This window comes from Triturus cristatus, chromosome 3_2, assembly GCF_964204655.1.
Source record: "Triturus cristatus chromosome 3_2, aTriCri1.1, whole genome shotgun sequence".
NCBI classification, from domain to species: domain Eukaryota; kingdom Metazoa; phylum Chordata; class Amphibia; order Caudata; family Salamandridae; genus Triturus; species Triturus cristatus.
This window is the reverse complement of record NC_140584.1, coordinates 492009114-492033237: the sequence shown is the minus strand read 5'-3', so window position 1 is coordinate 492033237 and position 24124 is coordinate 492009114. Positions and strand designations below refer to the sequence as shown.

Genomic DNA, 24124 nt, shown 5'->3' with positions numbered 1-24124 from the left:
GATGCAGAAGACCAGTCACTTGGCAATATCTGCTTTTGAAGCTATCTTTCCCTGCAAGAAAGCTTCTGTTACATCAGCCAGAATTAACATTTGAGGACCAATTTACATAGCAATGTTCGGTGAATTCTGAATTGGAGGAACTTTAAAGCAGTTTATATTGCACATTATGTGCCAAATAAACATTGACCTTTAAAACCAACTTTGGATTAAATTTGTTAAAAAAAAAACAATGTTTTAGACAACAGTTTAAAATGTATCCACTCAATATGAAGAACCTGTGTTGAACAAACCTTAAGGTAATTTATTCATATGACAGTTGGCCTTCAAAGGTGAATGAAAATCCGATTGCTGTAAACATCGGACTAGCAAGGAAATCACATAAGAAATAAAGGACATGCAGGAGTAACAAAGGGTGAAACAAAAAAAACAAAAAAAAAATCCAAAAAAGGGGGAGGAGCCTAGCGCGTGACCAAGATGGCCGCGTGAGCCCGGAGCTCCTGAGACCCGCGCTCCCTCCGGCAAATATCCTGTGACGAATCCTGTCTTTCACACCCGGAATATCGAAGGCGAACCGTTGCTGAGATGATTGTCGCTGTCCGGACTGAAATCGCCCACCGGACGCCGAAGTTAGCCACACGGAAGGTTGCGGCCTGCTCCCCGGAGGATGCCCGGGGCTTGCGCTGGCACGGTGCCCGAACACTAATTGAACAACAGCGGCTGAGTGTGGGGAGAGCCATCGGACGGACGGTGTCATCACTTTCACTTTCCTGATTTCATCGCGCCCTGGCTTGGGAGTGCGCCGCGCCGGCCATTTGTCGCACTGTCTTCTCTGGATGGGCAAGGGTACTGCTCTCGGCTGCAGATCACGATGTCAACCAAATCGGAAGCCGAAAAACAGAAGCCCAAGAGCACCAGGCGGGGAGGGTACACCCAAACCAACAACATGGACCGTTATGCCCATCAGAAGGAGTCGCCGGGCGGCTCGGGTCGGCCACTGGAAGCCCTGAAGGACGGTCTACCCCCCGCTACGGAACCAACCCTCCAGGACGTTATGGGTGCCATCGAGGGAATGCAGGCCTCTATCGGGCGGCAATTCGAGACCTTGGCACACAAAGTGGACACCATCTCGATCGACGTTAACTTGATTCGGGCAGACCTGGGGAAAACTAATGAACGGGTACAATCCCTGGACCTTAAAACTTCTGGCCTCCTGGGTGATGTCTCCGACCTGCAGCTGGAAGTCCGCAATTTGAGGTCCGCAAACGACCTCTTTGCCCGACGGTTGGAGGACTTTGAAGGCCGGGCACGGCGCAATAACGTGCGCATTATTGGGGTCCCGGAAAACTCGGAGGAACAGTCTGTGGACCTGTTCGTGGAGGACTTGGTGGTTAACCAATGGCGCCCAAAGGCCTCAGTAAGTTCTTTACTGTTGAACGGGCCCACAGAGTCCCTGGTGGGAGGCCCAAGGCGGGGGCCCCTCCGAGACCGATTGTCACAAGGATCTTTAATTTCAGGGACCGGGACGCCATTCTACAAGCATCAAGAGTGTCCGGCCCGACGGCCTTCCAGAGCACCACTGAACTTTTACCCCGACTTTACTCAGGCGGTGCAGAAGCAGAGGCAGAGCTTCCTGGCGGTTAAGAGAAGGCTTAGAGGGATGGAATTGAAGTACGCCATGCTCTTCCCAGCCAGACTGCGCGTGGTGTATGAAGAGCGGACTTTTTTTTGATTCACCGGACATGGCTGGAGAATGGCTGGACACATTGCCCCAGCGACGGGCCGGCGGGGAGCATGCTGGTGGAGCAGAAGGTGGTGGTGTGGATCAGGAATGAGGACTCTGGTGCAAGATTATTTTGACTTTGCCAAGGACAGTGACTCGCAGTTTTTGGTTTCTCCGGGAGTGTAGTAACCCGGGAGTGTAGTAACCCGGGGGTGGCGGGGGTATGAAGGGAGCTGCTTTCTCCTCTGGGTTTCTTTTTGTAGATTAGTCTTAGAATAGGGCGACAGGCACACTGCAAGTTGGGGGGGCTTTTCAAGCTTACGCAGGGGTGCAGGGTGGGGGGTGGACTGGGATTGTTGGGATGGTTGTTGTTGGTTTTTGTTTTGCAAGGCGTAGTGATGCAAGCTTCTGTAGCTCAAGTGCGGTTCTTCGGGGGGGGTGGTGGTCTCCTTACATTTCGGGATGGGGGGTAGGGGCTTAAAGGTGCTCAGTTGGAATGTTAATGGCTTAGGGGATCGCATTAAGCGAGGGATCGTTCTGCAATTCTTGAAGCGATGTTCCCCTGATATAGTTCTACTGCAAGAGACGCACTTGATAGGCAACATGTGCTACGCGCTCAACAGGAAGGGCTATAAATTTGTCGCGCACTCGGGGTTCTCCTCGGGCTCCAGAGGGGCTGGAATACTTGTCAGGGCCTCACTGCCGTTTGAGGTTGATTCCACCACTGTTGATGAAAGGGGGCGATTTGCGGCTGTGGCGGGCAGGACGCTGGTCCTGGTCTCGGTGCATGTCCCTCCTGGGCTGCAGCCCTCCACGTTTGAGGACCTGGGGAGGACTCTGCTGGATCTTCCAGAAGGGATGTTGGTGGTGGGTGGAGATTTTAATGCGGTTGGCTCCGGATTGCTTGATAGACACCCACCTAGGAGCACCGGGGGGGCGCAGAAATGGCTTACGGATTTCGTGGATACCCTTGGTCTGGTTGACTGTTGGAGACTGCTGCATCCCACTCAGCGACAATACACCTTTCACTCAGGGGCGCACGGCAGTCTCTCCAGAATTGATTATGTACTTACTTTGGCTGCACACGCCTCCTTTGTGTCCGAGGCTAGGCACATGGCATGGGGTATTTCGCCAGTGTGGATCTGTATGGATGTTGGTCGAGAGATGGGGGGTAGGGTGGCCCCGATTAACCCCTGGTATCTCCGTGACCCTAGGACTCGTAGCGCTGTGCTGAAGGCGGTCGATCGCTACTTCCAGGAAAACCTAGGCTCGGTCGCGTCTGCGGTGTCCTTGTGGGAAGCGTTCAAAACTGTGCTGAGGGGGAGAGGCCCTTTCCTTGATAACGGCGGCCAAGCGTCGGAGGGATGCGGAGGTCGTACAGCTCGAGACGGAGATAGCGGCTCTAGAGTTGGCCTTGGAGGGGGAAGTTCTGGCAAAAACGCAGCACAAATTGAGCCTTAAGCAGTCGGAGTATAAGGCCCTGGTGACGGACGCGGCCAAAGCCCTGAGTAGGGAGCAGCAGGGGCGACTTTACGATGTTGGGGACAAGGCCGGGAAATTAATAGCGTGGCTGGATAAAAAAAGAGCGGGTTAATCGTGTTGTGCCAGAACTTGTTACTGAGGGTGGCGTTAGTGTTACTGAGCCGGATGGCATAGTTCAGTGCTTCGCGGATTATTTCCGTACGGTCTACACCTCGGTATCGGACAGGCCGGTTGAGGACTCGTGTGAGCTTCTGCGCGATCTGGCTCTGCCTTGCCTCTCTGATATAGACAGGGACGATTTGGATGGTGACATCACAGCTGACGAAGTCGCGGGTGCTATCCGTTCACTGCGCCCGGGCAAGGCCTCGGGCCCGAACGGTCTGCCAATTGAGTTCTATAAACTCCGTCCGGACAAGATTGCTCCGCATCTGCGAGCTATGTTTGTGGAGGCGCGGGAAATGGGATGTCTTCCCTTTGACCAACGTCTGGCGACAATTGTGGTCATACACAAAGACGGCAAGCCCAGAAATAAATGCAGTTCCTATAGGCCGATTTCGCTACTTAATGCCGAGCCGAAAATCCTTGCTAAAATACTGGCCAACCGCTTGATTAGGGTGATTCACCCGGACCAATCCGGTTTCATCCCGCATCGTAACACTGCGTTGAACCTTAGGCGCATCCACAGCGTGCTCGCGGGGACGCTGCAGGAGTTTACCCTTGTGGCTGCACTCGACTCCACGATGGCCTTTGACACGGTAGAGTGGGCATATCTGTGGGCGGCACTTGCAAAATTCGGCTTTGGGCCTGGCTTTGTTGGCTGGGTGAGATTACTATATGAAGGACCCTTGGCCAAAGTCGCGGTCAATGGTAGGGCGTCCTGTCCGTTCGAACTGGGGAGGGGCACCAGGCAGGGTTGTCCCCTGTCGCCGTTGTTTGCTCTTGCCCTTGAACCGCTGGCGGCATGGATAAGATGGCACCCGGACATAAGGGGGATCCGAGGGTCACCAGATCATGAGGACCGCATCTCTTTATGCCGACGACATTTTGCTATACCTCACCTCCCCTAGGAAGTCTCTCATAGTAGTCCGTGACGTTTTGGCCTCTTTTGGTAGGAACTCGGGTCTCACCATTAACTGGGGTAAGTCGTACCTGTATGCCCTGTGTGGAGAAGTCCCTGTTCTCCCGAGGAATTGTTCGATCCAGATCGCCCGGGATGGCTTTTTGTATCTAGGGATCTATATCTCCGCCGATCCAATTGTTCGGTATGAGAGAAACCTGCTCCCTCCATTGACGCGCTTGCGGCGGGATGTGGCGGGTTGGCAGCGGCTGCCGCTTTCCCTCCTGGGCCGGGCCGCGCTGTTCAAAATGATGTCTCTTCCCCGCTTTCTTTATGCCTTGCAGAATACTCTGGAGCTGGTCCCGGCCAGCTATTTTCGGGAGGTTGAGAGCCTCCAGCGCTCGCTGCTGTGGGAGGGCCGACCGCGTATAGCTATCGCAAAACTGACCCTTCCGTGGTACGATGGGGGTATCGCGCTTCCTGACATCAGGCGATACTACTGGGCCACCCAGTTAAGTGCTATCAACCACGGCGTCTACGGACCGGCGCTGAGCCCCGGCTTTGCTATGGACCGATGGTTGCTGCGCGGGGGTAATTACTTTAGAGCACTCTACTCCAGGTCGATGGATGGGTCCCTCACGGGACCTAACAATACAGCGGTACACATGTGGAAGGCTGTTACGAACTCGTTGGGTTGGAAGGATAGGCTTACCCGCGCCACTCCGCTGTTTGATTCCGATGTGTTGGGGAAACTTTGGCACACGAAGGGGTTTGAGAAATGGGACCTGATTGAGATTTCCAGAGTGGGGGATCTTCTTGTTAAGGGACGAGTGAAATTGTTTGATGAGCTACGGACGGAGTACGATCAGGAGGCTACGGAATATTTCCGGTACGCACAGGTGCGCCACGCTCTGCGGTCCGTCCTCGTCGAGGGGGAGGCTGTGCCAGAGTCCTCTCCTTTGGAGGATCGGATTCTGGATGGCCATATGCCGGAGAGTACAATCTCCTTAATCTATAAGAAGCTCGTTAACGTCCGGACCGACCTCCTCATCGGGGTGCGTGATCAGTGGACTAGGGACGGTCTTGAACTGGATGAGGAGGACTGGCAGTATGCCATTTCCTCTCCTAAGGAGGTCGCGATCCCGGCACGGCTAAGGCTAGTGCAGCTCAAGATACTTCATAGAGTCTATGTCACGGGCCCCCGACTGATTCATATGGGTTTCTCCGAGGATGGTTTGTGTAAGAGGGGCTGCGGGATGGTGGGCACCTTCTTACATATCATATGGGAATGTGGTGTGATTGCGGAGTTCTGGAAGCAAATTCATGTAGTGATGCAGGAGGTCACGGGCTTTGCACTGTTGCCAGAGGCACGGCGCTGTCTTTTGAATGTCTGGGGTCCTACTGACTATGATGCTGCGCAGACTCAATGGGTGACCCTGGGAAATATGGTGGCGACGCGTGATATTGCGCGACTGTGGGGCTCTCCGAGACCTCCCGCTGTGGAAGCATGGATGGAAAATATGGACTGGAGCATGTTTAGGGAGAAGACGGCGTACTGTGCCCGGGGGCGGCCTAAGAAATGGCATAAGATATGGGGGCGATGGAACCAGTATAGGGGGGATATATGTCTGCCCCCGGCCACTGAACCGTTGGAGGAGCACCTTTCCCCCTAGCCTTACTTCCAACTTGGGATTACTATGAGGATATTACGTTAGGTTGCTAGTGCCTCTGCTTCTCCCTCATCCGCCCGATCGGTGGTTTTGTTCTGTGTTTGAGAATGGGGCTGCGCTCCCACCGGGAACTTGCACGTGTTTATTGGGTACACTGCCTTGCTTGTGTTATTTATTCTAGGTTGTTCTAAAAAAGAAACCTTTGTCTTTTCCTGCACCAGAGCTATGGACACTTCCATGTGTTGTCCTTACTTGGCTGCCGAACCTCCGGGATGTCGGCTGAATAGCTGTGTTCCAGACTGATAGTTTTTTTTTTTTAAATAAAAAAAAATCCAAAAAAATCCCCCCACCAAAAAAAAAAAAAAGAAATCACATGGGTGGTGGAGATAGAGGCGTACGAAAAGCGCCAACAGTTTGGGGGAATACTAGTCTCCTTGCCACAATCCACACCATGTTACAAAACCTAGGAAAGGCCACTCAAAAAGGAATGAAGTTTCCAGTCTTCAACATGGGGTAAAAGTGTCATAATTTGGGAGAATTGGTTTAAAAAAAAAATACTGCAATGAAATGTCAACTGAAGCTAGGATTAAAATAGTCTCCTTAACAATACTGTGCCGAAAGTGCCATCAATAGGCTACATAGTAAATTCTGCAATGCAAAATTTTAGCATACACTGCTAGTGTACAAATGGAAAGTTTCAAAGTATATCTAACCTTTTGATAAATTAAAATGAAGGATGATCTTGTAACAGGACAACTCCTCCCAAAACAAAAGAACCAAACCCCATTGTTGATTAATAGAAGAACAATGTTCAATTTGGATGGGAAAAAGGACTGAAGCAAAGCTTATTGATGTGCAATTTATAGAGCTTGCAACAAAACCAAAACAAAAGAGCACCATCAAATGAATACACAAAAGGAAGCAAATTGTTACTCACAGCAGGTACATCCCGGTCGACAACAGATTTCAGGATTTCTATCCAGTCTGTCAGGTTTTGCTGATTTATCAACTCCATCGGTAGTGTATACTGAGGGAAAAATAAAGAGTTCATTTTGGCAATACAATAAACTAAAATGTAATTCTATTATCAGTATAGATAGGATGGCATTGTGAGAAATAAGGTAACAATCAATGGCTAGTTTAGAATTTTGTTGGAGGAGCAGCTGCCAAGTTATCAATTAGCAACCACTTTTAGAGAACAGATTTTATTAAATAGTCTGATCAGTGCGGTTTATCAAAGCCCTCTGTATATGGAGAATAGGGCCTTGGCATATCACTTTTACACAGCAGCGTTAGAGTGCTTTCAGATCATTAAACATGCATTAAAGTGTTACCCCGGAGGAAAGAATCCAAACCAATCACAAGGCAGATTCTTCAATTAAAAAAACTGCACGAATTTTAAGACTCTGGTTAAGTATTAACTAAAAGGAATACTTATATTGGAAATCTTAAAGCCAGTTTTTGCATAGTGTCCAACTAATAGCTGTATGCTGAATAATCAGATTCAGTTAAAAGATAACCCAGGTCTCATTTCCCAGTAATTTGAACTTTATCGGGAGCATTATGCCCCGAAAGAATTCCGGTGGAGAATATAGAATAGTTTAACCTAGACTTCTGCCTACTGGCAAGTGTACAAGCCTCCTTGGATGAGGACCTCACAGCTGACTAACAAGCCCAGAGTCAACTACCACTGGGGAGGACACCTGACCCAAACATCCTCATGCGAATTCTTTAAAAACTTCATGCAGCAGTAAGATATCCACTGTCTACTCTCCTATTCAACATCTTCCCGACACCTTTAGCGACCTGCCTCAGTTTGGATATACACACGCAAGGATTTGATTGGACAGAGTATCAGATAGGGCGGCACTGTACTCAGACGATATATTAATCTTCCTGACACCTGTTAACAGGTCTGAGAGCACTACAGATCAAGATATTTGGCAAGCCCTCCATATTTCCGGCAAACCCCTACCCTCAAAGGCTCAGATGGCCGCCAACCTTCAAGTGATCGGACAGAGGTGCGCTGTGACAGTTGGAGGTGCTGGAAGGATTCAGACATTGGGATTCTATAGTGATCACAACATTGGGAGGTATAATGGAAGGCACTACACTGAAAACATTTCAAACATTACTGGCTGAATACAACTTACATTGAAATCAATTTGATTGAAACCTGCAGCTCCAACATGCTCAAACGCCATTTATCTCAGAGTTGGATGACCTCCCCGAATTTAACACGCTGGAGGGTAAAAGGTTTATGGGACAAAAGGGCAATCACAAATCGACGAACATCTATCGCTCATCCATCCATAACCAGCCTGACTGCTGCGCACTATATACTGCCTAAGAGGCAGATGTTGGAAGACACAGAAGAGGAGTGACTGGATGCCAGACCATTGGTTACAGGGGCAAAGCTTTGTGCGTTAGGAGTGACTGGATGCCAGACCATTGGTTACAGGGGCAAAGCTTTGTGCGTTCGGTTAAGAGGGAGGGGGGGGGGGGCCACGGGGCACAAAGCAGCACCAAACATACACCACCAGCGGCTCCGGGTGCAATTTCAGTATCGGTCAACCAATGCTCTTCAATGAAGATTCTGCTTTCAACAAAAAGGCTGCAGGCGCTGCACTGGATGTTGCAGGAGACCAGCAACAAACAGGGGCAAGTCAAGTAGAGATGTAGGGGGTCGTAGGGGCACAGTCAGTTCAGCTCACCAAGGCACAGGGGCTTGGGGTGTATTTAGACGTCAGATTCTTCTTACCAGAGCAAGTTGGTCAGGAGGAAGCATCTGGATTCAGGCTGCAGGTGTCGTGGCGTTCAGGAGGGGTCAGCCAACTCTAGACGAGGTCTGGATCGCTGGGGAACCTGTTCTGGGCCAGTGGGCCACCTGGACACAGGCCATAGGCATCTGGTGCAGAGTGGTCAGGACTCACGGTTCCAGCTGGTACCGGGGTCCTTTGTGTTGGGATTCTTGGGGACAGAACTGCTGTCCTCGGGAGTTCTGTTTTTTCTGAATGTTCAGGCAGTCTTCCTAGAGTTTCTGGAAGTAGCTATCTGCAGGACAGGCGTCTTCTCACAGGGTCTTTAAAGCAGGAGACAGGCCAATAGGGCTGGGGCCAAGCCAGTAGTCGCTGCATGAAGTCTTCTTAGTCCTCCTTAGGTCGCATAGAACTTGTTTAAAGGTCTGAGGGAGCCTCCTAAATACTAGATTTAGGAGGTGTTTTAGGGGAGTTACAGGTAGGGCCAATGAGCACCTCACCTGGGGTGACTACACCCTCTATTATGCCACCCTCTGTGGGAGGGGGGCATAGGCCTAGCCCCTATTGGAGGAGTCCACTCATCGTCAAGATGGATGGAACTGAAAAGTGTGCTTAACTTCGCCTCTTGCACCCAAGGGGTGGAGTTGGCATAGGTGGGCACACCTAGTCTTTCTAAGTTTTCCTGCCCAAAGTGGTAGTGTAAACCGGGGGCTGCCATTTGCTGCTAGCAAATGAGGCTGGGGGCTCGCATTACAAAGACCTTTGAAGCTTACCCTTCAAGCACTATGCCCATCCTCAGGGAGGAGGAGATGGCACACCTCCGCCCAGGATGTGCATTGTTTCTGGTCCCAGAGTACAGATTATGTTCTCTAACCAGGGGTCTAGAAACGTGTGTGCGTGTACATGTCAGGCTGCCCAATGCCAATCAGTAACCAAACCAGGGTCAGTAGGTTTTCAGGGGCAACTCTGAGCACATCGTTTAATACATCTCACTGGCATCAGTGTGGATTTATTACAAGAAGTTGTTTGGTACCAAACGTTCCTGGTTTCAGTGAAGCCTGGGGAACTAGAGTTGTTGAGTTTCCAGCTCATGTACTCCTTATGGCTTCCTTGGCACTTACAATATTTAAGAATGGACTTAAAGTATTATAGGACATATGTACTCCTGCAGATATGCCCTCACCTGTGGAATAGCGTCCCCTGCCTTAGGGCTGTAAGGCGTGCTAGAGGGGCGACTTACCTATACCTTCAGGCAGTGCTGGCTGGAATGGCCCCCAGGAAGAGTGCCATGTCGACTGTCACTTTCACCTCACAGGGACATGCAAGCTGCTAGGGCAGTGGCATGGTCCTGGTAGGAGGGTACCAGGGAACCCTCTTCAGCTTCCAGGCCCCCCAGAGTGCCACTTACTAGGGACTTACAGGAGCAGAAGTACCAATTGTGGCAATGCTTTAAAGGAACTAGCACTGGCACAGGGAACCTGGTTGGCAGGGACCCGGTGCACTACAGTCGAAACCACCTCAATGTCCAGGCAAAAAGTGGGGGCTAATCATGTCAAAAGAAGCACTTTCTAACAGTATGCTTGCTAAAAAAACTACCAGTTGCATTTTTAAAATGTTACCACACAAGTAGAATACGTTGCACCCGATTAACAAACTGGGGCAAAGCTGCTGTTGATATGAAGACTTAATACAATTGTGCAGGTCCTTTCATGTAGCTTCTCAGTTAGAAATATTATTACAGTTGCACCATCTAAAGCTTGGTTTATGGTGAAGATGCTGGCTGTGGATGCCCATAACAGATGAAAACAAGCATAAGATGGGCTAACTCCAAGTACTTTCAACAGCCAGAAAGAACACATGTGCTGGTCTGCATACTATAGCTAGCAAACTAGGTGTGGCCTAAAACGGCACCTGTCATATCTAAAAATGTATATGCCTTAAACTCCTTGACTGAGGTTAAAGTATGTAAAACACAGGCAGTGATGACCCTGCTCTGTCCATACGGCACACTGCTACCTTTCCTTCTCCCATCCTAGAAGGTAAAGCACGTTTAGGTGCTTCTACTAATATCATAATGTGGTCTGCTGGAGTCTAGCATTCTTATCCCCAATTTTAGGGCAGAGTCTCACATAGTGGGAGCGCAATGCCTCGCATTTAGGTCACTTGCTTCATGACAAAGAAGATCATGGGGAACATGCTGGCAGCAAAACTGAAGATTAGTGCAAGAGACATGGTGGCAAACGCAACAGAAAAAAGTTGAAAGGCCACTACCTGAACAAGTGCATAGTAGATTTTGAAGATCTGCTTCTGAATGAGGACAGACTGATCAGACTGGTCAGGAAGAAGTTGGACAAATCGATCTTTCAGCATTGGTAAGAAGTGCTGCATGGCCGCTATCAAAGGACTTCGCTCATCTGGCTTCTTATACCTTTGTTCCAAGACATCAATGTAATGTTAGATTCAATTGTTTTAACTATATTTACATCTTTTTACCAAAATACAAAAGTGGAGATTTCACCGCGCCAAGTACTGTGACCTTTAGGACACTGCCACATGTTCACACTCAACAAGAAAAAAGAAATCCTTAGCATTTTGTAAGACAAAAAAAAAAATGAATGGCTAACATACAAGCAAAAAAAAAAAAAACACAAAAAAAAAAAAAAAAAAGAAAGTCTACGAATAACGAGACTTAAAAAAAATGTTTTACTTCCTAAAACCAACTGTTACTGCAGGAGGGGGTATAGCCATGAGGGGTTTAGAGGGTTTACTGGAGGGTACAAGACAGACAACACTACAGAAAAAAAAGTTTCAAATAGAATCTCTCCATGCATGCACCAACCAACTTTAACATCTCAAAAGTCAAGTAGAAAGTGGCAATTAAAGGATTGTAGGCTGTCTAATTAAACAAGAAGCCCTCATTCTGCAACACTGCCTGTCTGAGAAATTCATTCAATGTACATTCATCGAACCCTGATCAATAGCATGGTTGAATTAAGAACCGAGTATCTGATCATTTTTGAAAACATAGACCACAAACTTCAATTAAAAAAAAAATGTAACTTAAACTATTCATCTCTTGTACCACACAATACATTTCTTCCAAAAAATGTAAACATATCGAGACAGAATTCCATTTTTAGATTACAAAAATAGTACAGGACCAATTTCTCACAGTTTGCAAGTTCATCCACTTAACAGCCATACCAGACAAATTCTACACCATCTGGAATACATTTAAAAGCAAACTGGGCATCAACACGCAAACAAGGACGTTTAGTATAGCAATGTCTTAACATGACCAAAGAAAACAATTCCCATTAATTTCTGAATCAACTGTAAAGACTGAATACCTAAAAAAAACAAAAAACTTTATGCATACTAATTTGATTGTCGGAGGAATGCAAACTACGTCTCAATATCTAGTTTATTATCTTCCTTGATGGGCACCACCATAAGTGGTCCTGTGTACCACCGATAAAGGTGCTAATGCGATTTGGTCATTTGTTTCTTACTCCACGTCAGGCAGTGCAACAATCTCTTTGGAATGGATACATGTACACAGGGTATTACAATAATCTAATTTAGATCCTAATTTACCTAGCCCTATATAAAAAAACTGGTCATGGGATGAGGTAGACTAACTTATTAGAACAGCTCGGTTAGGTTTATTAAAAGAAAGGGAAAAAAGGGGAGAAAAAAAAAAAAACCACTGCCATCCCCCTAAACAGTCTGGAAATACATGAAACAGTACTGGTGCCATGGTCTTACCTTTAGCCTCCGTGGGGACCTCAACATTTCCAAAACACAGGAATACAAATCCAGAGCGGTTTCAAATCAGGGATGAGCAAAAAACTAATCTGAGCAGTCTGGACCATAATAAAACAAGAGTGCAGTTAAAAGGGGTGACATAGATCCTGTTCTGTTGCCCAGTTAGACTACTAGTGTTCGGAACATATGTAACAGGTGACCGTTAAGATCCTTGTGAGACACAGAGGAGGACCTGGAACTATTATGCCAAGCTGTCCCAAGTGACAGGTTTTTGGATTATGGAAACAAAATAATGCCAAATCGTAGTGTTCCCATGTCTACAGGCACAAGCAACATGTTCAAGTGGCAGCATCCAACAGTCCAATGCTTCCACAATACAGTTTCATAAAGAGTATGGCTAGAAGCCAGACTGCAGATCAGGCAAGAGTGTCTATGGTTTGATACATTTATGAAACAGAATAGGTCAGACTGAGGAAGCCTTATTCGAGATTTAAGCCATAAATGCAGAACAAGCAGGAAGAAAATGTGTATATAGGGCTACACATTTTAAATACTCAACTAAAAACCTGAATTTAGCCAATAGTTTCCCTAAAAGCTCAATTCACCAGTAACATAGGCAAAAGGAAACCTCGACTGAATATTCTGCATTTAGTTTTCCCCATCTGTAACAGTCAAGTGCATAAACATTGTGTAACAATCTCTGAATTTGTTATGCAATGGCTATTAACCACAGATTGTGTCAGCTGTGAATTATTTCCAAATAAGGGTGTGTCAATGAGCTTCATGGCAATTAGTACAGCAATTATAGATTGTGTATTTACTTCCTGATCCTCCATCTTCGATACAAAAGCCAACGTAACCTCAGTTATAGAGCAGGTATGCCGACAATGCTCTTCCCAAGCAGCGCATGGGCAGACCAGCTGTTTATCACAAATTGAGTTATGGCCCTATCAGAGTGCTGGAGCTTAAGCATTAACAGCTGAAGAGACTAGAAAAGCTACTAAAAAAAACAAGCATTTACAATGCAATGGTCTCGGCATTGGTAAAGTTGGAGCTATTGGCATTGCTCATGACATTATTTTTGTTTATGTTTTTGTTTTTAAAACATTTAACCCCTTCAGCGCTGGGCGAATTCCGCCGCGGTGCTGAAGGGTTCGTGCGCGGGCGGGCCGATGACGGAACGGTTCCGTCATGAGCACAGCTCAACCGTGGCTCATGACGGAACCGTTCCGTCATGAGCATGGAAGGGGTTAAAGAAACGGCATTGGTATTTACAATGTCAATAGCTTAATCACTCTCAAATGCGAGACCTATTGCATTTGCACCCACACACAGCCACCTACACACACACTGATTAAGCTATTGACATTGTAAATAATGCCGTTTCTTTACATGTTTTAAAAACAAAAAAACCCAAAAATAATGTCATGAGCAATGCCAATAGCTCTAACTTTAACAATGCCGAGACCATTGCATTGACCTTCGGTTTTCATTGGGATAGAGAAGGCAAGACCCATCCGCTAAGAAAATACAATGTGTAGTCATGAAGCTTGAGTTCCGATCCCAGCTTCCCACTTAACAAAGTTGTGTGATCCTAGGCAAACCACTTTAATTCTGCGCCTAATCTTATCTAAGACTCAAATACGAGTTCACTTAAAAAATATCAATTTTAAATTGTGTGCTATATGAAAACACTTACTGACATCTCATAGTTTCCTCGTGACAGTGCTGTCAGGGCATTGCACGTGGGAAACGGTCCTTTCACCTGATGGCAACACAGCTCACTATCGTGAAACACAAGCGTTCAAGAAATCGCCTGTGTGACAGGAACGATCCTCTCTCTTCCTTTGACTTGACGTTTGCTGTATTTTTTTATTTTTACCCGTTTGAAGGCTTGGCTCGAACTTTGGTCCTTAGAACCAAGTCTGGCTCGGCTCGAACTTTGGCCCTTTACGAACTCTGACTCGGTTCGAACTTTGGCCCTTAGAACCAACTCTGGCTCGGCTCGCACTACAAATTTCTATCTGGTTCACCTCTAATGCAACCCCCGAGAGGCATGCTACCCGCTGAACCCTCTCTGGAGAAATTCAGCCCCAGCAACCCAACACGGAAGTAACTTCCACGACTCTCCCTAGACCCTCAGAATGCAACCCAGCACACCTGGCAGAGAAAGGGGGATTGCCCAAGATCACGCAGCGCACATCGGGAAAGAGGGAGATTGCCCAAGATCATTTATAGCGCCGATCGGGAAACAGAGGCGCAATAAGCGAGTGCATATTGCTCACTGCTTGAGCGGCCTAAAGAGGGCATGTTGGCGCTATGTGAAAGGCATTCAGGCGCGGCGTTTGAAGCTGCAGCGTGGACCCCACTTACCTTAGACCCCCTGTCTGACTGTCCCACTCCAGCCCCAGACTAGCAGGCCGCCCCCACAGCAATGCCCATTTAAACTGCTGAACTCTGCACACATGCTCCCTGGGGACCCCCACCGACTCCCAGCCCGCAGGGCGGGGGGAGAACGACACATGTGGGCAACAAACACGTCCTGCTCAACACAGGGCCCATTGACCGCAGCACAGGCGGCAGGGTTAACAGGCACACCACTGCCTTTCTCCGAGGCGAAGCAGAAATGCCTCGGAGAAAGGCAGCGAATTCGGATGCGCGTTTCTTTTCTCTCCTCTTGCCATTGGCTGGAGGAGATAATTAGAAAAGTTGCAAAAAAAACACGCCCCCGAATCCGAAAAGGACGGGGCCTGTTCGGAGTGACGAACCTCTTCTCCAATGGCTGGCCAGCATTCAAGAGGCCAGCCAATGGAGAAGAGGGGAGAAAAAGGGCGGGTTCAAGCCCCTCTTCTCCAAGTCATTATCTCTCGCAAGCGAGACTGCGCAAGCGCAGCCTTCGCTAGCCGAGACCTAAAAAACACAAAGGTACAGCAATAGTATTGAAATAAGGAGTTCAAGAAAAACAAGTGGCATGTGCCACAACCTGCGCACAACTTGTACTGCGACTGTACAGTGCTCCAAATGTTGCATTTTAAAAAGCAGCTACCGCCCCTGGCACAGTACCTGGAGGCTGAGGTAGGTCAGTCAGGACTTGGAGTAATTGGACACACATTGTCCTTTCGAAACCCGGTGGGAATTAGAGTACAAGAAGAAATTGAGGAACTACCAAATTGACCAACAGCACTGACCATAATGCAACAAACAGTCACCCTCACACCCCACATAAAAAGGTCCTCTTGCATGGGAGTGTAGATGTGAACTGGTAAGGACAAAGGGTGTTAAGGTAAAACATAGTAAATCGTAACTTCTGCTGTCCAACAGCTGAGCTTTCAGCCAAGGAACTGCAATTTCATTGTCCTGGAACAGCATGTGCACAGAGGAAACTAGATCTGAATATAGGATTGCAATTGTTTAGGTCAACCAAGAGACTTCCAAAAACGTACAATTTCGCAAGTAAAAAGGCAGCGCTATAAATCTAATATTACAAGAAACAGAAAGCAAAAATTGTCAGAGGGCTAAAAGAATTGCCTGTCTGCAAGGCTCAGACAAGTGAACTGTATACCTGCAAAATGAAAATACTAAGCATTCTCACATAAGTGAAGAATCGCTTTAATTTCCCATCCCCTCTCAAAGAAACTATACAGCAACTTACTCATAGTTTTTAACAAGCTGATAAAGGCAAAGCAAGATTCCAAGCCAGCAAGCACTGTTTTCGGACTGGAGATAAAATCCAATTTTTTCGACTACAGCAGTCCAACGATTGGGGTAATCGTGCTTGATGATGTGATGAATACAAGTAGTAAGCTGAACTCTAAAAACAGTAAAACAAATTAAAGTACAATTTCAAATTCAACTGAGTAACATGTGCGAATTGATTACAAAAATAAATGCCAGGCGCCATTATACATACATATTCATGTCAGCAACTACGAAACAATGCAAATACATTCCAGGTCATTAAATAAAAACCTTTAAAAATGTGGATACGCTTTCAATGGGTATACTAAATGTACCATGCAGACATCACACGATCATTTGATAGCAATAAAGCTTTTAAAGTAACCCAATGTGCTTGGTTACAGGGTGAACACAATGTATTTGGCTTAACCAGTTTCCTTTTTTAAATGTTACAAGCACTATATTTCAAATATAAAAGTTAAATCCATTTACAGTCCTTAGAACATGAAAGCACTTTTATTTAAAAAAAAAAAAACATTTTTATGGAATTTAAATGGACCACCATGTAAAAACTGATGCAAAGGTACCCGTTACCTGATGAGTTCTGGAGACTGCATAATTGCCTCAACAATGTTTTCACGAATACAATGTCGATCTTCTTCTGGAATTGTATATGGCGGCAACTCGCCTGGTGTGGTTTCGCGATCCGGCCAATACTGAGTGATCATATTTTTCAAGTAAATAACAGCTATTGGAACAAGATGGACATGTTTACACAGTAGCCAGAATTGCTGAAACCGTTAATGTCAATTAAATGCTTTATGCACCACAATAAGTGCTTGAGGAGAGTGACAGCGGTCAACCAAGCAAAACTTCAGCTTGGCCCTGCAGCAGCTAGGCTGAATGTCCTTGAGCATGATTGAAATACAGAAGTCTCTACCTCCTCCCACACAAGAGGCAACACAGACGAAAATGTAATGCATGCACAAATCTGGTCATCAAGGAGCCTTTGGAGTCCTTTACATTTCATCCAATAAAACTAAGCTGATTAAAGACCGCCTACATTTTAGCTTTTAGTGCAAAGCACACCAAAGATTAGCTTAGACTTGCCAACTAAAGATATATACTTCACCAAGCAGCCATTAGCTGGGAACAGCTGTGCTTTAAGAAACGCAACAACTTCTCAGATGTGATGTGCATAGTCCACATGGAACCACATTCAGACATTGTTAACTTTGCCTTAAGGCTCATTCAATATTCCAATTTCAAAATGGTATCCAGCATCGGTAGTCCTTCCCATCTGAAGGAGAGCGGAAGCTTTGCTTTTTCACTCATGTAGGACTGACCGTGATAACCGACAGTGACACAAATGCTTAAAAGAGAAACTGAGATTGTGACATCAGGAGGCAAAAGCAAGATCGATTTATCCATGTGTCCAGAAAACCCAAGATTCCGGTATAAAACAAACTTTGTCAAAGTCTGGAGGACTCACTTTTGGGACCCATTGGCTTTACCAATGCCTTTTAGAGATGCTGTAAAATAGAAGCAGCCCCCCAAATGTCAGAAGTGGAATGCTGAAATTCGACAAACCAAAGAGAGGGTATGCTACGAAGAGGGACAAGAGAAAAGCCAGACACCAAAAAAGCATTGAGCAACTGAGTGACAACTAAACCAGCCAATGGCAAGCTAAGACTAGCTAAGACAAGTTCTTGGTAAGCCCACAACAGATCTTTAGCAACCAGACTGCTTGCGCAGCCAAGACCTAAAAAGGAGCGCCTTAAGATTTATGGCAAGTCATCACCCCCCCGTTTCAATTCACTCCGCATGTCAAATTTCAAGTTAGTGTGCATAGATCCTAAAACTTAGCAAAAGGGTCAATCCTTCATTAAGGGAAAAACTGCACCTTTACATAACATTTCCAAGCTATTTAGCACAAATACTCATTAGGTCTGGCATGGACAGCACAAATGTGTGCAAAACCTATTGTTACCAATTCTTTAAAATACCGAGCGGGCTTTTGCCCAACCACACATTTCACCCTATTGAATCTGCTTCCATTGGAAAGCAAGGAGGGCGATTTTACACAGAAACGTACGCTCACCAATCACAGTTACATTCAAATCTCATCGCCTATGCATTCTAAACAGAACCAACCCCTGGCACTAGCAAATGTGTCTGGCTTCAACGTGATCACCATACAAAACATGCACATCAGATTTGCACATTTGTGTTGATATGCACACATACATAAGCAAACTCAGACCTATTGGCTTTGCTAATCCTTGTATTTAGTATGATCAACAGTACACGATGGAGCTTCTACTGCCCTGGCCGGTCCCTCTTGAATTAACTTTGTAAGAAGCACTGACACCATCTGTTACTGGAAAAAAGCAGATGGCTCCTCACTGGCAAATTGCCACCTGAATAAATGTAGTTCAACTTCAGTTTTTGTTCAGCAAAAAGAACCCGGTTTCACATGCACCCCACTTTCTAAACATAACTGTATAAAGCGTTAGCCAGTCGTGTGTGTGTGTATTTAGGGTGCAAGGACTGCAATATCACTACTTACAATTCTTGCACCCCATTGAATTATTGCACATTTCATCACCACAGAATTAGTATAAGTAGTGCTCTTAAAATAGCAGATTCCTTGGCCTGACAAAAGTCTAGATAAAAGCAGCTATTGTTAAAATCTCTTGAGATGGCAGAAAGCTGCTGTGTTAGTTAAATGTGTAACATCCTCCCTCCAATTTTGGATCAGGGGGCCTCCTGTGGGTTCCAGGTCATAGCTATCAGTCTTTTGGCCAGCACCAATGCCAGATCTATATATTTTGAACCAACTTTCCGGGAAGTGTGTGTCGGGAACAAGCCCAAAACGCATGCCTACAGTGAACAGGGAGGTGCACAATGGCTAAAATACTTGAGTACTTAACAAGTGTTACTGACCCGGTGACCGACTTAGTTTTTAAAAAAAAATGCAAGCCAGTGAATAAAGATCAGTGTTTGTTCTCCGAAAGCTCTAGCACACCAAGACAATGAACAGTGTCAAGATGAGACTCTAGCCTCGGTGTAAGATACACTACTGTGCCCTCCATTGTTTTCTAGATGATTAGTGCTGAAGGCAGTCACCAGCCAGATACTTGCTTATATTGCTGAAATAAGCCATGGGCATCCCACTACACTGTTAAACAAGCTGCGAATATGAGAACGGAAAAAAAAGAAATTCATCTGTGGCCCAGTAAAGCAAGCCACAAATGTACTCGTGCAGCAATGTATATTCAAACTTAGCAATGTGTACACTATCCATAACCAGTGGCTTCAGCCACCAGAGGCTAGAATAAATAATGCTGAAGATATTTAGGTGTACCTCTATGTAATATTCTAGTGTAAAAAAGGAATATATGCAAGATAAAAGCAATGTTAGTGCTACTTGGGAGAGACCTTCAATAGTAAGTTGTGTAAGACAAAGAAGGCTGAATACGAGGCAGAGGGATGGGTCTTTGTAAAGTTCTGTAATTGACTGTGGGAGATGTGCACGTGAATAAGGTCCAGTGAAAGCCTGCAATGCAAAGACAGTCCCAACGTGGCAGAGCACCGGTTTAATAAACTGGATAACTATGGATGACCCATTCTGGAAATACCAACTAGCGACAGAGAAGAGCATATCCAATATCCAACACATGCATGGAGAATATTTTGCTTAATATCTGTGCAGGAATTGTTTAGTACTTGTAAGCAGCAGAAAACGCATGTGTACTCTGCAAAACATGCATGGAGAGGATACAGTAAATACGAGAAATAGTCTAAAACGTATGCCAGTCCCCACAAATGTACAAATAAGTAAACAAACTTGATGCAATTTAACTGGACTCTGAAGAAAACATCATGCAGGAGAACTTCGATATCTATGAATTACGGTACTTCAGGTCCAAGTGAAATGAGAGGATCCGGTCTTCCAAAAGAGGAGTGTATATTTTAGAGGAGATTTCTTTTTTTGTGGTGGGAAGGGGATGGTTGGGGGTGGGATGGGGGGGGCGGTTTACACAACCCTGGATAAAGAAAACACGTGAACTACAATTAAGCCTATTGTAGTTAAAAAAACCTAGCCTGTTTCTATAGCTTAGAGAAGCTGTTGATTTGCAGTTGTATTGCCCAGATAGTAATTTAAGATAAATTGTGGTTGCGGAAAATAATTGTAATTAAGCAAACCTAGTATCACCATACTTGCCTGCCTGTCTCACTGGCAAATCCAGTTGCTCCGACATGGTGATCTGAAGCAAAGTGGAGACGAAATTGACAGTCTTTTGAGCCTGTGGGGGGAAGAAGAAAACAAATCAATCATGGCAGAGCTAAGCGTTAGCAACTGTATAAGAAAACAGGATATAAAATACAAACTAAACATAACGATCACAGTCAGTGACTCTTGCAAGCAACCAGTGGTGAATAAGTGGCTCTGGATATACTGTTCCCAAATAGGTACATTGTGTACAGAGCCCACAGACCCCAGAGGTTTGGCAGAGGTTAAAGTTAGATTATAACCTTACTCTCTAAAGTGGTAGCTTGGTCGAGCAGTAAGGCAGTATCAGGACAGTGTAAAGGATTTGTTGTACACAATCAGCAAATGGTCTCACACACTCAAGAACTGAACTCTAGGCCAATGGTTTATATAAAAAAAAAATATATATATATATATATATATATATATATATATATATATATATATATATATATATATATATATATATATATATATATATATATATATATATATATATATATATATATATATATATATATATATATATATATATATATATATATATATATATATATATATATATATATATATATATATATATATATATATATATATATATATATATATATATATATATATATATATATATATATATATATATATATATATATATATATATATATATATATATATATATATATATATATATATATATATATATATATATATATATATATATATATATATATATATATATATATATATATATATATATATATATATATATATATATATATATATATATATATATATATATATATATATATATATATATATATATATATATATATATATATATATATATATATATATATATATATATATATATATATATATATATATATATATATATATATATATATATATATATATATATATATATATATATATATATATATATATATATATATATATATATATATATATATATATATATATATATATATATATATATATATATATATATATATATATATATATATATATATATATATATATATATATATATATATATATATATATATATATATTTTTTACCTACTGGCGGTCGCCAGTAGGTAGTTATAGTTAGGACCACGTTTCCATAGGAAATCCGCAACATTTAATTTTGAATAACTTTGGCGCCGGTCGACGAATCCTCGCAAATTTTTCAAAATAGGTGGGGCGCTCCGCTCCTTCCCTGAAAGTCTCGGGGGGATTCGTCAAGCGGGGGCTGAGATAAAAGGGGGGCCCAAAACGCGTTTTTCCCATGCATTTTTCCATAGGACCTTTAGACAGGGCTACAGCCCGAACGGCTGAACAGAATTACTAGAAATTGGGCAGAGAGGTAGTCCTCAGGTCAAGGAAGTGCCTTTTGTAGGTTTGGTGTAAATCTGTTCAGTAGATTCTGAGAAAATAGCCTTTAAATCAATATATATATATATATATATATATATATATATATATCTGAGCCAGCTTACGGTGCGCTTAGCGTACGCGTACGGTGACGTGCGCGATTCTGATTGGCTCTTAGATCTTAGTAAACATTCGAATCGGCCGAAACCAGGAAGCGGCGGCCGCCATTTTCTCTCTCGCACCGAGAGTGATGTTTAAAATATAAAGCAAAAAAACATGTAAAGGGGCTGTTTAGACAGCTCCCACACACAGCAATGTTGAGGGAGTCCCCAAAGATCCCCCAAGGCCAAAAACGGAATTGTTATTTTTTCGCTAATTGCCGATAACGCTTACCGTACGCGTACGGTAAAAAATTATAAAAAAAAAAAATTATCCACACTCTCCCCACCCCGTGTGTAATTGGTGCCTGAAGGGCACCATTTGTGCATGGCTTATAACATATACGAAAAATTAAAATATTACCTTTCAAAACGAAGTGCATCATATGTCCTCCATGTGCGCGAAGCGCATCGTGCGTACATGGCCCATCTAGCGTAACGTGGGCACGCGATGCGCGTAGCGCACCGCGTGCCCACCGTGCGTGCACGGCACTAACTGCGTAAAGTGGGCGCGCGGTGCGCGAAGCGCACCGTGCGCGCACGGAACGAACTGCGTTAAGTGGGCGCGCACGCCACGAATGGCGTAAAGTAACTTAGCATTTAAAAAACCGTACAAATTCCCTGAAAAAACCATAGGTTTCACACATGTTATAGTTAGCGGAAATTTTACTGATAAAAAACCAATGAAATTCCCCCGTTACAGTTAGTGCAGGCAACTATAACTCACGCGACCGCAATCTTCTGCTGATGACATATGTGTCTTTATGAAAAAAAAATATTTGTAATATATGTATAGCTAAAAATGTATGGAAGAAGACATGGGCAAATAAGTGTCTAAATACAGTATTAGCATCAGCAGAGGATTGCGGTCGCGTGAGTTATAGTTGCCTGCACTAACTATAACGGGGGAATTTCATTGGTTTTTTATCAGTAAAATTTCCGCTAACTATAACATGTGTGAAACCTATGGTTTTTTCAGTGAATATATATATATATATATATATATATATATATATATATATATATAGATATATATATATATATATATATATGGTAGTTTTATTTTAGAACCAACAATAGGTATTAAAAATATACTTTCTCAGAATGAGATGCTTTAGGTAAATACTTTTGCAATATGCAATTCACTTTTGTAAATACTGGTTACAGGTTGTTGCAATAGGCAACACAATTTCAAACACTATAATGCATTGAGCTCAATGGAAGTTTTAAGTTATTTGCAATAGACGACTTTCAAGATTACTTTTGTAACTCAAGGACTGGATCCAGGTAAGTAATTACGTTTTCACAGTTGGTACGATTTTTAAAGAATATTTGTAGTTTGCAAAAATCCGACACTTAATTTCACAGAAAAACAGTCTATTATTTCCTATGGAAGAAAATTGGGTTAATGGTAAGTACTGTTGTGAGTTTTCAGGGTCAGTGCTCTGCACTGAGATCCAGCACTGGGATCTCTCCTAATAGCAGGTGGGTGTTTGTTACTCGGTGAATATTTTAAGTTTTAGAAACTCCCCACTTAGAAGAAATTTCAGAAGAAACCAGTCAATGTTACCCTATGGAGGAAAATTGGGTTATCGGCTTTTGGGTAATAACTCGACTGTCAGAGTTAAGGTTCTGGGCACAGACTCGGGGGTCTCCCAGGGTCAGGTAAGTACAGTTGTTACACCCTCAGCGGCACAGGGGCAGCTGAGTGCAGAGTGAGTTGGGCCCAATATTATCCTATGGGAGGCAGGGGGGCCTTGGTTGGTGGCTACTGACTAGCCGGCCACGCGGCTGTGGGAGCTGGGCTCCTGGTCACTTGCTCAGGGTAAATGGGGAAGTAGATCGGTGTAGAGGTTACACTGCCAGGGCCACTCGGGCAGCTGGGTGCAGGGTGCTTTTGAGCCTTCGGGCGCTCAATGGATTTCAATGGGAAAGCTCCTGGTTGAAAAAAGGCTGTAAGCTCGGGGACGGAGATTCTTCAGGTGCCACCACCACTTCGAGAGGTAAGTTGGAGGGTAGGTAGGTACCCAGGAGTTGGGCACAGGGGGCTGCAGGGCGCCAGGTGCAGGGGTGCCTTTTGGTGTCAGGAAATTTTACCCTCTGTTGATCGCGGTTGGGGGTACCTGGTTCTGAGGCTGCAGTCTTCCTCAGGGGCTGTATCCCGATTGTACCTCACCCT

At 44.6% G+C, this 24124-nt stretch overlaps 1 protein-coding gene and 1 non-coding gene across 2 annotated transcripts in view; both read right to left on the bottom strand.

The window, feature by feature from the left end:
• IPO7 (importin 7) overlaps positions 1 to 24124 on the bottom strand; it is a 275583-nt gene that overhangs the window by 229289 nt on the left and 22170 nt on the right. Inside the window, exons 2-6 of the mRNA XM_085648158.1 lie at positions 20363 to 20444; positions 16729 to 16882; positions 16109 to 16267; positions 10960 to 11116; positions 6867 to 6956 (exon numbers count right to left, since the gene is read on the bottom strand). Coding sequence (XP_085504284.1) covers positions 6867 to 6956; positions 10960 to 11116; positions 16109 to 16267; positions 16729 to 16882; positions 20363 to 20444 — 642 coding nt within the window. The remainder of the gene's footprint in view (positions 1 to 6866; positions 6957 to 10959; positions 11117 to 16108; positions 16268 to 16728; positions 16883 to 20362; positions 20445 to 24124) is intronic.
• Positions 19068 to 19203, bottom strand: LOC146857599 (small nucleolar RNA SNORA3/SNORA45 family). The gene has a single exon (XR_014980359.1). It is a non-coding gene; the product is annotated as a small nucleolar RNA SNORA3/SNORA45 family (small nucleolar RNA).